The sequence below is a fragment of the Eptatretus burgeri genome, chromosome 4, assembly GCF_056783735.1.
Source record: "Eptatretus burgeri isolate ZD-2024b chromosome 4, Ebu_testis_v1, whole genome shotgun sequence".
NCBI lineage: Eukaryota > Metazoa > Chordata > Myxini > Myxiniformes > Myxinidae > Eptatretus > Eptatretus burgeri.
The window spans coordinates 44494724-44509287 of NC_140964.1; the positions used below are offsets into that span (position 1 = coordinate 44494724).

The window sequence follows — 14564 nt, forward strand, 5'->3', positions numbered from 1 at the left end:
ATGGATTACTCACAAAATGAACAATTGTAGCTCTCCATACAGTGCAGGCTTTTAACCGAGCATTTGAACATTGCTGTTCCAAAGGGTACTTTACTTGGGACTTGGCTGCAATGCCATCCGCTTTCTCTACATTTCCTACCTGATTGAGCCTTGGTATGTGCTGCCATTGGAAATTCTGCAAGGTGAGTGCAGGTAGCTGCTATATCATCATTCTGTGTTTTGATTCTCAAGGCTTTATCACAACAAAAGCAAAAATTAACCTTTACCTTATTTTCAAAGATACTGAAAGAAGGAACTATGGGGTGGGAGGGGAAACTGACCACAAGCTGCTTTGATGTCATTTGGCGGGCAGTCTTGGTGATACTTAAGTATGAATGAATCAACAAGAATATTGAGTGGTGTTGGAGCTTCCCAACCATTGGAGCTTTGTGGGTGAGACTAGGCTTGGTGAGACTTTGTGGGTAACACATCTAGGCTTGTGGAAGCAGAGGTGACAGATGAGTAAAAATAAGCAAACGATGTACTGACAGTGGGGCAACAATAGGACAAAACAAGTAAGGCATTGAGTGACCAGAAGGGGAAAGAGAAAGAGACACACTGAAAGTAGAAATTCTCAAGGGGGGTGGGTGTGGGGTTGACATTGCATGATGATCCAGTGCCTACTTGGAGATATGGAAGGAAGAGTGGGATTGAACCACCTGTGGAAGACAGTTCCACAAATGTGAGAAAAGAGGAACATTTAAACATATTACGAAACAGGGAGAGGGTGTTTGTACTTTTTAAATGTATTATGAAACATCTGAAAGGATTGTGTAGAAGTAAGTGCACTTGCCATTGAGCCATCTCAGCTGGGTGTTTTTTCCACCCCCCCTCGAGTGGTGTCCTGTCTGCTCGCATTAGTTGGACGTTAAAACCCCCCACAGCATCTTTTAGGAAGGGCAGGTGAGTCATCACCGATACCCAGATCAAGTTGTATGTTTCTTGCCAGCGTTTTACTTCTTCTCTTTATTGTTACCAAAGTAAGATGTTTCATTACCTTCGCATTCTGCGAAAGGTTATGTATTGGTCGCTGTGTATTTATTTATTTATTTATTTGTGAATGTGTGTGTGTGTGTGTGTGTGTGTGTGTGTGTGTGTGTGTGTTTGTTTGTTTGTTATTCGCATAACTCAGAAAGTATGAAACCAAATCGCTTGAAATTTGGTGGGATGATGGGTTATTATCCAAAGAACATTTGATTAGATTTTGGGAGCGATCGGGTCAAAGGTCAAGGTCACGGAAAGGTCAAATTCGTATTTTTACCATAGCGCGGTCGATTTTGATCTAATTGGCATCCAACCGATGCCAAAATGTTCAGAATTCATTGCCCAATCTTGTGATGGGCGACATGACACAATTACGTCATTACCCTTGTTAGCGGTTGGGGGTCAAAGGTCAGTGGGGTCACGACCTTTCAAAATATGCGGTTTTTGTCATAACATGGTCAAACTAGAATGGGCACTCGGTAGAGCGCATACCTTCGCCTCCGCTACTTTTTTGTTCTTGGCATGAGAGTGGGGGGAACAGAACAGTGACCATTTTGGTGTTGGTTTCATGCAAATCGGTTTTGATTTGACCGTGTTATGACAAAAACCGCATATTTTGAAAGGTCGTGACCCCACTGACCTTTGACTCCCAACCGCTAACAAGGGTAATGATGTAATTGTGTCATGTCGCCCATCACAAGATTGGGCAATGAATTCTGAACATTTTGGCATCGGTTGCATGCCAATTAGATCAAAATTGACCGCGCTATGGTAAAATACGAATTTGACCTTTCCGTGACCTTGATCTTGACCTTTGACCCGATCGCTCCCAAAATCTAATCAATGTTCCTTGGATAATAACCCATCATCCCACCAAATTTCAAGCAATTTGGTTTAATACTTTCTGAGTTATGCGAATAACAAACACACACACACACACACACACACACACACACACACACACACACACACACACACACACACACACACACACACACACACACACACACACACACACACACACACATATATTCACAAATAAATAAATACACAGCGACCAATACATAACCTTTCGCAGAATGCGAAGGTAACAAATCAAAACCGATTTGCATGAAACCAACACCAAAATGTTCCCTGTTCTTTTCCGCACACTCTCATGCCAGGTACAAACTAGAATGGGCACTCGGTAGAGCGCATACCTTCGCCTCCGCTACTTTTTACCTTCGAATTCTGCGAAAGGTTATGTTTTGGTCGCTGTGTATTTATTTATTTGTGAATATGTGTGTTTGTTTGTTATTCGCATAACTCAGAAAGTATTAAACCGAATTGCATGAAATTTGGTGGGATGATTCGCGATTATCCAAGGACGATTTGATTAGATTTTGGGAGCGATCGGGTCAAAGGTCAAGGTCAAGGTCATGAAAAGGTCAAAAACACACTTTTGAGCATAACTTCCTTCATAATAGAGCTATTGACATGCAACCACCGCCATATTGTTGCATGACGAAATACCTTTCGGGTGCCTCGTGTCGGATTTGACGTGACGTCATCGGAAGTGCGTCAAAATGACGTCACAAGATGACGTAAATTTTCAATTTTCGACCACATCAGTTTTGATCCGTTTTGTAGAACTTACCTGAAGGACGTCACACACCAAATTTGACGTCGATCGGACTGACCGTTATGAGGTCATTGACGTTTGAACATGACGTTTTTCAATTGTGGCTAAAATGTCCTGATATATTACATTCAAATATCTATGTAATTTATAAAGGAAAGTCTCCCAAATCCAGGTATTAGGATCAGTACCAAAATATCTGTTTATTGATGTACAGGTTTTGCCAATTAACTCTGTAGTCAAGGTCAAGGTCACACACAAGGTCAAAATATACTTGTAGGCATAACTTCAGATCTAATAGAGCTATTGACATGAAACCAACGTTAAAACGTTCAGTGAACGAAGAGCTTTCAGAATGGTAGTCCCCGATTGGGCGTGACGTCACCGGAAGGGCGTCAAAATGACGTCAAAAGATGATGTCATTTTTCAACTTTTTAATTTTTCAGTCTTTATCATTCCATTTTATTGGACTGCCCTCAAGGAGGTCACACACCAAATTTTACATCAATCGGACTGACGGTTGTGACGTCATGGACGTTTTAAAGTGATATTTTTCAAATGTGCCCGGAAATGTGCACTCGAGTCTGTGGTTGATCAGTGCTCCAGACGAGATACACTTCTAGTCTTGGGGGATTTCAATGCATCGACTGGAACTGATAGGGATGGTTATGAGGTGTGTGTTGGTCCCCATGGGTCAGGAACTATGAACCAGAATAGCACTAAGTTCCTTGACTTTGCAAGAAGTCATGGACTTAGGGTGGCTGGTTCATGGTTTCAGCGCCCACGAGCTCATCGCTGGACTTGGTATTCCAACGCTGGCGGTGTGGCAAAGGAGATTGACCATATCCTCATTGACGGTCGTTGGAGGATGATCCAGAACTGCAGGGTCTACCGGAGTGCTCAGTTCCTCAATACTGACCACAGGCTTGTTGTAGCAACTCTAAAGCTGCACCTTAAATCCTGGAGAATGGTACCATCCCAGCCTAGGCTGGATGTTGCCAAGCTCAGGGATGAGAGAGTAGCTGAGGAGTTTGCGAACAGGCTGAGTGGATACTTGGGGGGTCTGGGTGCTTTGGGGGGTCCTGAAGAGTTGTGGAGCGCCTTCAAGACCACCGTCCTTGATGTTGCCGGTGGATGCCTTGGAGCTCACCGCAGGGCAAAGAAGAATTTTGTCTCTCGAGGGACACTGGATACCATTGACCAGAGTCGCAGGGCCAGGCTGAATGGCAGAGCTGAGCTGTTCAGGGAGCTGAGGCGTAAAACTGTACGTGCACTGAGGGTGGACAAGGAGGCCTATGTGCGAGGAATCTGTGAGGGGGTAGAGCATCACCTGTGGACAGGTGATTCTCGTCCCGCTTACAGGGGAATTCGCGCATTACGTTCATCCAAGCCCATCCCTCGGAGCACTGCAGTCCGAGCAGAGAGTGGTAGGCTCTTGACAGAGGAGTCTGAAGTGAAGGCCCGCTGGGCCGGTTACTTTGAGCGGTTGTACCAGGCTGATCCCCCAGCTGTCGAGTTAGACGTCAAGGGTGTTACAATCCCTGTTGCTGACCCTCAAATCAACTGTGGTCCACCTTCGCTTGTGGAAACACGGGCTGCGGTGAACCAGTTGAAACAGGGCAAAGCTCCAGGGATCTGTGGCATCCATGCCGAACTTCTCAAGGCTGGTGGAAATGCTGCACTCGTGTCGTTGCATGCAGTTTTGTGCTCTGCCTGGAACACAGGCATCATCCCAACTTACTGGAAGAGGGGCCTTGTTGTCCCTCTCTGGAAAGGGAAGGGTGATCGCCAAGACTGCAACAACTACCGAGGGGTGACGCTGCTCTCAGTGCCGGGCAAGGTCTTTGCTCGGATAATTCTTGATAGGGTTCGCCACCATCTGCTTGAGCACCAGTGTCCAGAGCAGTCAGGCTTTACACCAAAGAGGTCAACGATCAACCAAAGAGGTTGATTTTCTCCATTCGGGTGGCAGATGAGAAGGTACCATCAAGATCAACATTATTTATTTATTTATTATGAGAGGTTGGATAAAGTCTGCAAATATTTGATTTCTATTTTTTAAAGAAGCCTTCGCTGTTAATTGTTGTGCTGGCATGTACAATGGCCATTCCAAGATTGCACAGGTTAGAAAAGTGAGGCTTTCTGTGCGATTAGTTTGCTGTCTCATCGTTGGTTTGTCTCTTTGGTAAGCAGTAACATAAAACTTGGATAATTATGAACAAACAAACTAATTTTGGATTATTATAAATCTGAGATGGGGTGTGATTGTACTAACGAACGATATTATTCCTCACCCTTTCCTCTTGCACACCTGCTCCCCCTCACCCCCCACCCTCCCAGGCATGACGCATGCTGCAATTTGGGCCTCATGTATCTCGTATCTGACTGCAGCTGTGCCACCCCCACTGCGCACATCAGCTCAGGGAATCCTCCAGGGTCTTCACCTTGGCTTAGGCCGAGGTTGTGGTGCTGTGATTGGTGGATTATTCGTTCATGCATTCTGTGAGTTTGTACCCCCATGCCCCACTGTGCTACTGGCCTTTTTACCTTAGCTATTGCCACAGATTATATGCTTCTTCATTAATTTCTTTGGTTGACAAAACCGTTGGAGTTTTATTGATGAACTTTAATGCACTTTCTTGGCCTTGGGTGGTGCTCAGCCCCTAAAATAATTTCACTTTGTTTGTTTGTTTTTGTTGGCTTGTGGAAGAGCTTTCCACTTGATCAGGAAGTAACAGACAAAAACAGGATGCAAAACATGCATGCATGGGGTGGACAAGGTGGATACAGAAGGAAACTCCAAAGATGGAAACTGGAAAATGGGAAGGAGGAGGGATTTGTGTAGTGTTAACGAGGGTAGAAAAGATCATGGTTTTGGATTGGGGACAATCTGATATTGTGGTGAACAGGATCTTGAAGACAGGTAGGGAGAAATGAGATGGAAGAGGATGTGTAAGTTTATTCCACAGGTGGGAACAAAGAAGAACAAATGAGTGGAGGTGAGCAGTGATCCTGGATTTTGGTAGTTTCACCAGAAGGGTATTGATGGTGGACTGTGTGAGTTCTGCAGAAACCTGAGGGCTAGTGGACAAAGCACAGAAAGAGCAGAGGGTGCAAGACCAGAAAGGAGGTGGTAGAAGACAGAGAGACCACCAACCTGTCTGCAATGTAAAGTGATAGGCCCATAGACTCTGCCTCATTGTGGGAGATTCCAATGATCTTGAACACCTTGGTTTCCATTAAGTGAATCTGAGCAAGATATGAGGCAGGGGAACCAGCTTCGAGGGGAGAGCAGCGCTCCTTCAAGCTGTGGATGAAGGTCTTGTAGATGGATTGGAGTTCAGATATGCCAAGGAAGGACTTTGTACGATTAAGGATGCCCAGTCAGTGGTTGGCTTTGGAGACCAGCTTTGAAATGTGGTTTGCCCAAGAAAGATCATGGCTGATAGTGAGACCCAGGAGTTTGAATGACAACTTCCTCAAGAGGATTGTTAAATAAGTGGATTAGGGGGGTGGGGGGCATTTGCCAGACAGTCCTTTCGGAGAGACAGTGAGAGTGTGACATTTGCTAGGATTGAAAGTGTTTGACCAGCTTGTGATTTTTTTTTTCAAGGTCTGAAGAGTGTCAACAGGCTGGAGCCTATCAGCGAATAGATGGAGGATTTTTCAGTCATAGAGATCATTGATGAAGATGAGAAATAGGACTGGGCCCAGAATTCTGCTTTAGGGCACTCTAGCCTTGACAGGGAGAGGAGATGAAAGGGTTCTTGAATACTTGAAAATACCGTTGAGAGCCACAGGTTTGCTATGAAAGTACTGTAGAGGAAGTCAGTAAGCCATTGTCAGTAAGGTCATTTTTTTCAAGTATATTGGTCAGTTGGTTTTGTTATTCTATGTCATTATCACCTACAGGTCACAATTTTAAACCGATCTTCACGATACTTCACCACATGGTAGAGTTTGTCATAAGAAGCCTATTGCTTTTGAGATCAAAAGGTCAACAACTAAGGTGTTATTTCTAAAATCCTTTATTTTTATCCGATTGACTTGAAATTTGAAGAGGATTTCTATTTCAGGTCACTGAATACAACCTCTTGTTATTTTTTTTTTAATATAAAAGACCAAGTGGATTAGATTTTCGTTTGAGGTCAACATAGGCCAAAACATCAACAGAGGCCAAATTTCTACAATTGTAAATTTTCATCCGATTGATTTGAAATTTGAACAGGATTTGCATATCAGGTCAATGAATTCAACCACCTATTATTTTTGAGGTAAACTTAGGTCAAAAGGTCAAATTGGGCCAAATTTTCTAAAATCCTCAATTTTAATCTGATTGACTTGAAATTTGAACAGGATTTGAAAATCAGGTCAATTAACTCAACCACCAATTGTGTTTAAGGTCAACAAAGGCATAATTTCTAAAATTGATAGGGACAAAAACTATGTATATATCATTGCATGTCAAAAAGTTGTGGATGAGTAATGACAAAACAAGGTGGATGAGTTGAATAGACAATAGATGACAAGAACAAGCGGATTAGATTTTGGTTCATATCCAGCCCATCAGTGGGATACAAAACGTAAACTGTTCAGCCTGGCGGAGGTATGTGCTTTTCTGAGTGCCGTTCGACTTTGTTCTGTTTTGCCAAGTGTCACTCGATGAGTGATTTTTTTTTTTTTCATTTGGTTTTTTTGGGTGATATTGTTACGGATTTGGAAGCCATTTACACACAAACAGGCAGCAGTCCCTAAGCTTAGTTATTTTGATAAGTATGTGTTTATAGTGAGGGTCCCGTCTTTCTATCTAATGGGTTAATTTCATGTGTGTGCTGCGGGTTTCTTTTATGGTCAGTTTTTTTACATCTTAAATCCCTGCTTCGCTCCTGCCACCATCGGCCTACCTCACGCGCATGCGTGCCGAGCACAGATGTGGGCAGGGCTTCCATCGCCTCAGATCGGAGCCCCACTCCAAAAAAAGGCATGGAGTGTTTCCTCTGCCCAATGAGCCAAGGGCGAGCATTGCACGTGCACCCCAGCCAATGAGAAGCCAGAGCGCCCAGGAATAAGTCGGCTGGTGAGCAGTCGGTCTGTGTGGCTTGGTCGTGGTTCAAGCGGTCTTGGTCGTGGTTCAGGCAGTCTTGGTCTTGGTAGTCACGCGGTCGGTCGAGTGAGAAGGGTTCTTGTCTGGGCTCATCGCCATTGCTCCAGTTTCGCCCCACGTTGGGCGCCGTATCCTCGTCGCCGAGTCTGGAGTCTCGGCTGCTCGCCATACAAGCTCCCACGGACCACGGGTCCCACACATGCAGTCGCGGGCCGAACCGCACGAGGCAGCCAGGTACCGATAGGACCCTGGTCCCCAGCTCGCCTTTCCCTCCTGGGCTGAGGGGCCGAATAAAGACCCACGGGGTCCATTTCTTGTGTGTGTGTGTGTGTGTGTGTGTGTGTGTGTGTGTGTGTGTGTGTGTGTGTGTGTGTGTGTGTGTGTGTGTGTGTGTGTGTGTGTGTGTGTGTGTGTGTGTGTGTGTGTGTGTGTTGCACCAGTCTGGTGGAATTCTTTAAGTGTTTTCTTTTCATTATACATTGCATTTTATTCGGTTGTAACTCTGCTCTGTGTCTCCCTTCCTGATTATTGCTCCCATTATAAATAAACCCCCAATTGTTAAATGTTCCAGTTTGTTGCCCGTGTTTTCTTCCATTGACCCAGCACGGTGCGGGCTTGAGAAATAGTGAGGCCGTCAGTGCCGTCAGTTGTTATTGGGTCTGACGGACTTTGGTAATTCCGCTCGGTTACACCGGACCGAGGTCACTAAAGCGACCCGGTTCGACAGAGTCCGTTGAGGGTGTCACTTCCCTGGTAATTGACAACGTTGGTACTTAGGTATATTGAAATTTGGCTATGAACCCGACCCCACGCCATTAGAGAATTGGCGCTCACGGTCCTTAAGTGACCCGTGACCTTCGGAGTTGTCTGAGAGTCACGACCTAAATTCCGGGTGTTCAGTGGCAGACTGCTCTACTGCTCCACCCGGTGGCCATTCCTCGCCACCGACCCCCGGCCCACAACAATATCTCAGCCATCTTTTAAGTTAGGAAGCTGATATTTGGACATGAGAGTGACCAAGTGATTTGGCTCGAAAGGGCATTTTGATTTATTGATTGATCAATTAATCTAATAATTATTCATTTTTCGATGACTTAATTTTCAAAAACTTTACAGATTCCGATGAAACAGCGGTGTTTTTAGTATGCTATTAACTCATTGATTAAGAAATCAATAATTTTACCATTTAAATATTTTTGTTTTGTTTTAATTATTGTATACCGCTCCCTCCCAATTCCATCTCAATGTGCTGCACGGCGGCATCACAGAGCACTGAAGGTGCCCCAGCGATATCCAACGCTGGAGGATTTGTTGTTTATTTATTTGGAATGGCGGCAGTGTACTTTCCATCCAAATCCATTGGGACCATACTCTGTGCAGAGCGTCGGTGCTGCCAAAGTAGTCTCCTGGGATATTGGGCACAATCCTGGACGGGTCACCACTCCGACACAGGATACTCTAATGGCTCAATCATCCCAGCAAGCTGGTACTGATTTTGCCAACCTTGGAAGGATGACAGGCTGAGTCAACCCCACCTGGTATTAATTCAACGGAGAGCAGGATTTGAACTCGTGACCCTGGGATTCCAAGCCCACCATCCTAACCCTAACAGCCAACACCAGGTGCACATTGAATGTACCTTTACTGTTTCGAACTTTTTCCCATCCAATCATCATGTACCTTTGTATGAAACATGTAACATCATGTTACCACCTATTTGACCATTGCACACATTTCATATTTAGTCAACTTCGTTGTGGGATGGCTTTGAATACAACAAAATACAAGTTGATGTGTCTTTCCTTCGTGTTGGGAAAGCAGGTGCACAGATCACACTGCACATTCACATCTACACTCACCACTGGAGATGGTTCAAGGCCAAATTTTCTGAGCCTGAGCCAAAAATAAACGGGAAAAAGCAGGAATCCAGAATTAATTTTCCAGGAATTCCCAGGAAAATATTTACCAGGAAGAAACACGAGCTTGGGCTCGATTTGTTTGAAAGCTTTTCTTATGTCAAGCTCAAGAAAAGTGAGCTTGCACAATCTCTATTCTCAATCACATGTGGCATGTCAGCGGTGTGGTACAATTGCTGCTGCTGCAGTACAATGGACAACATCTAAGATGAGTGCTAAAATATTTTATCCTGAACTTTGTGTTTACTGGAACTTTCAGTGGAGTCCTTTTTCATCTCATTCACACAAAGGCCTTGGCTGATGTTCCACAACATGGTCAAGGATGATTGTGCATGCCTATACCTGGTAATGTATCTTTTTGCCATTATATATGCGTGTACAAAGCACCCTGGTGATGTCTTGCCCCCACTGTTCTCAACTTCACCCCTTCCTCGAGTGAATTTAACTTCATAAACTATTTGACTGAATTAATAGTGTAAGCTTGATGGGCCAAATGGCTTCCTGCTTTGAAGTTAACATTTATGTGGCGTTACATTTGGGGTTGCAGGGAGGAATTATGGCTGAGACCGATGTGCTTTTGGCCAGGGTCTTTATTCCATTATACATCAACCTGATGATTGAGTGGATTGAAAGACTGGAGATTGGATCAATCTCATGATGAAGTCCTCTTGATGTGATGATTATCACTGAAGCCTCACCCATGGCCCCTTCCTCTTTCCAAAATTCACAAAGCTTGGCCAAGTCACCTGGGTTAATGGTGATTGCAGTGCAGTCACGATGGACTAAATGGCCTTTACTAGTACCTTGTGATTGTGAGTTACTTTTATTCATTATGAATAAACTTTAATAGGGTATGATTGGTACTCATACAGATGAATTGATCACTTTTTTGAAGGATGTTTTTTTTTTTTTCCTTACAATAAATTTGCAAGATGAACCTCTACTTGCAGCTGCTGTGGTGGCCTTTCAAGCAATCGGCCTAATCTCCCTGGGAACCCTGCTGATCTTCGTTGGAATCCAGTGCTTGTTAGGCCCTGAGAAAGCAACAGGTAAGATGAACACGTTTTTCTACAGATGAATTGGTCAGAAGTTTTATCTCTCTTTTTGGGCAATCGCCTGGAGTCGACACCAACTTGGGTATCGACAACTTGAAATCTGCAGGTGGGGAAACCCTTGTGGCACAGCCAGACCCACCGGGTGCTCCCATTGCGACCATCCAGACGGTGGTGAGGCACGAAGGAGGAGTGCGCGAACGCCGCCCGTTGCACGTCCCCCAAGATTTACAGCAGTTGGAGCATAATGACCCATCACAGCCAGCATGGCAGAGCAGTTCCTCAGTCTGGGTTTCCTTTACTTCGGTTTTCTTGCACCTTCGCAGAGTGTTGCGCCAGCACGACGAGCTGAACGCAGAGACTGCGGTATTCCACTTCCGTACACTTCATGTGTTGTCAGATTAAAACTAAAACCTCTTGGCCGAATTGCTTGAAATGTGCTTACAGAACTAAGTTCTTTGAATGTATAAAGATTTAATTTGTACCATAAAAAATACTTTATCACGGTCAAGCAAATCAATTCGGTATTAGTATTTATGGAGAAATAACTAGTTTCCTGGATGGAAAATCAGAGGTTTCAAATATCTGGTTTACGTTGCTTTATCGGTGCCAGAGAACCGTGTGCTTCTGTGGTTCACACAGGCACCCACGGCCAACTCGAGCATATCGCCTCCCAGCACCCAGCTTGAAGGCCAACCTGCCGGGGAATGATCTTCGGACAGCGGTGTCGAAGGCTCGAGTGATGGCCATTTGGACCGTGAGGGTGGCAGCGCTACTCTATCAGCCACGAGGATCATGAATACTGGCAGAAGGTGGAAAAGAGGATGAAGCTCACTGTGGAATAATACCTGGCAAAATAAAGCAAAAACCATATCAAAAAGTCTGCCTCAGAGGATGGTATGTCAACATGATGGTGTTTAATAAATAACAGAAAGGTTTGTTTGGTATGAAGACTTGTTTATCGCCTTACCCCCTTTATTTAGCAACAAGACGTACAAGAGGTTGGAATCCGTCGTTTCTCATCACGAACGAGGTGTTGATATTCTTGGAATGCAGTGGTTTGTAATCTGTTGCAAATTACTTGTGTTGACCATCGACGTTGACTGAAAAGTCCGAATAGGTGGTTTTGAAGCGAGTCTTTAATAAGCAGGTTTTTCTGTCGTAATTTATCACGGATGGGATATTAAAGTCATGTCAGGAGATAAAGGGTTAAAATCTAGCTGTTAAATAAATAAACCGGTTTGTCTTTTTTTTTTAGATTTATTATTATTTTTTTTTAAAGGAATAATCAGCTCTCATGTGTCCGTTTTCCATTTTGTACCTCATGTCAGGATGAAGTTGTGCGTTTGGCAATAATTTTGTCTTTGCAAGGAAACGCTCGTTTGTATTTTCCAACCGATGGACACCTTGCTTTGATTGAAGCAGCATTATTCTGGAGTGAATTTATCCTCTTGGTTTACATGTTTGTATTTACAAAATGGCTCCTGGTACAAGTTGACGATAGAGGATGGAAAAAATTTCATTAGTTGTGTGTGAAAAGATGCTCCGAATGACAAAAGTCCACCTGTTGTGTTATCCTGCATTGCATCCGGGGCTCTCGCACGACTGCGCATCCACATACCAGATGCTTAAGTCTTATGTTTTTTGTTTTTTTTTGACATTTGCACACAATCCCAAAATGTCTCAATGACTTCTTACTAACTAGATTCATCATGAAAAAGATGGTGGGTGTACTAATGCTTCCTATCTTGATCGTTTCCATAATATGAAGCTGACTTGTTCACCTTGCAGTGAACATATCCCTTGGAAATGTGAATGAGGTGGTGGGAAATTTTAATAAATCAAAGCTGGGGGAGGGGAGGGGGTGGAGACAGCACAGAAGGTGCATGGAGATTATGGAAGACAGAGACCAAAGACCCGATCTGCAATGTGAAGGTGATAGGCCCATAGACTCAGCTTCATTCTAATGATATTGAAGGCCTTGGTTTCCATGGTGTTAAGCTAAGCAAGGTGTGATGCAAGGGTGCCAGCCCAAGTGGGAGAGCAGAACTCTATCAAGCAACAGTGGTTGGCCTTCTTGATGGACACGAGTTCAGGTGTGCCAAAGAAGGTCTGTGTATAACAGAGGATGCTTAGTCTGAGACTGGCTTTGGAAGCAAAGGTTGGCCAAACGGTCCTTTTGGAAAGAGATAGTGGGATTGTGAGATATCAGGATTGAAAGGCATATTCCAAGTATTTGACCAGCTTGGGAAGGTCTAAAGAGAGGAAAGAGACTGCTGTCTGCTCATCTGAAGGATGAGGAATGTCATAGCAGAGGGTGGTCATCAGCAAATAGAGGATTTTTGTTGACCATGAGGAATTGGGCCTTGGGGCACTGCAGCATCGACATGGAGGGGAGATTAAAAGATCCTGTTGAGAGCCATGCATTGGTTATGAGCGAAGCAAGTTAGTAAGCCATTAGTGGAGTTGGCCTTGGATGCCAGAGGGAGATTGGAGAGCAAGACAGGATGCCGGACTGTATTGAAATCTCGAGTGATGGCCTTCATATTATTTCTGACATTGAGGGCCTCCATCCATTGCTGGTGATCTGAAATCCAGATTGGTGATCTGAAATGAGGCCATTAGAGAAGAGGAAGGATTTCATTTCATAACCGAGCTGAAGATTAGAAGTAAGCCGATAGGTCTGCAGTTCAGGGTATCGGTTTTCGCACCGTGTTTATGTAATACAGTGATGTTGGCTCATAATCAAACATGAAAGAGAACCGAGTAGAAAGCAGATGTGCAAAAGCAGAGCAGGTTTTTAAAGACGTGTGAGCTGATGCTGTGTGGTCCAGTTGTAGAATCAGTTGAAGGTTGCCAGAAACATCTCCACCTTCTCAGGTGCAAAATACAGTCGAGGAGCAGTTAGGTATGATGGGTACAGAGATTGAGAGGTCGGGGGACAGCATTTGGAAGGAAACAGAATTGAGGCATTTGGCCTTCTCACGAGGAGGAAGGTGAGAGGCGGAAGCCTTGAGTTGGTGGCGGGTGGGGTCTCGAGGGGAGAGGTTGAGGTATGGGGGTAAAGGGGGAACGAGGCAAGTGGTGACAAAGCAGGGACAGAATTTGCATGCCGACAAACTGAAGATTAGGCCTGAGTTATATGGACACTAATTTGACAATAACGCATAAAACGTGCGGTTTAAAAAGGAAAATTGGACCAAAACCAACACATGGACTAAAATACAGAAAGACACGATGGATCTGGTCAGGAAAATTTAGCTTTGATGAAGTGAAAGGAGGAACTGCCAATCCAACACCTTTGCACTGCTTTTAGCTACCTTTTGTTACTGTTACTCAGAATGTTCCTTTTATAAATACTTGATCTCTGTGAACTCCGGTTAACATCAATTTTGTGATGTAAAAGGTCACACACAAGCTGGTGAATAAATCACAGTACCCCACAAAAGGTTCCCTCAACCCACCAGAGCAAAATTCCCAATTTTTCATTCTGCTTTGCTCAAAATGCGATATTTAGCAACTCTAGTTTGCACACGAGATGTGATGGCAGAATGGTCAAGCATCCGCTTTGAATCTGGTAGGTCGTTGGTTAAAACCCAGGCCAAGTCATACTGCTGGTTTAGGATCCGAGAGTCCTGAGTATGAGCCCCGTTGGCTGCTGAATTAACACCAGGTGAGGTTGACAGAGAAACCAACACCAGAAGCCTCCATATTAATTTGTCATGGTTCTGAACACAATCCTTTTTATCAATAGGATGTAAGACTCGTAGTGGAGTTGCCACACATCTCACATGTGGACAAACAGACAACACACAACTATTAGACAAGATAAGCACAGCCACTGAGCGTGG

General features: G+C 44.3%; 1 protein-coding gene across 4 annotated transcripts in view; it reads left to right on the forward strand.

Annotated features, from left to right (window-relative positions):
- MFSD6 (major facilitator superfamily domain containing 6) overlaps positions 1-12273 on the forward strand; it is a 36912-nt gene extending 24639 nt beyond the window's left edge. For all 4 annotated transcript variants that reach the window (XM_085877783.1, XM_085877787.1, XM_085877786.1 and 1 more), the window contains 5 exons: positions 85-182; positions 4982-5143; positions 10612-10710; positions 10823-11079; positions 11356-12273. In XM_085877783.1, the coding sequence (XP_085733909.1) occupies positions 85-182; positions 4982-5143; positions 10612-10710; positions 10823-11079; positions 11356-11424 (685 nt within the window). In that variant the 3' untranslated portion in view covers positions 11425-12273. The remainder of the gene's footprint in view (positions 1-84; positions 183-4981; positions 5144-10611; positions 10711-10822; positions 11080-11355) is intronic.
- Positions 12274-14564: the final 2291 nt, after the last annotated feature.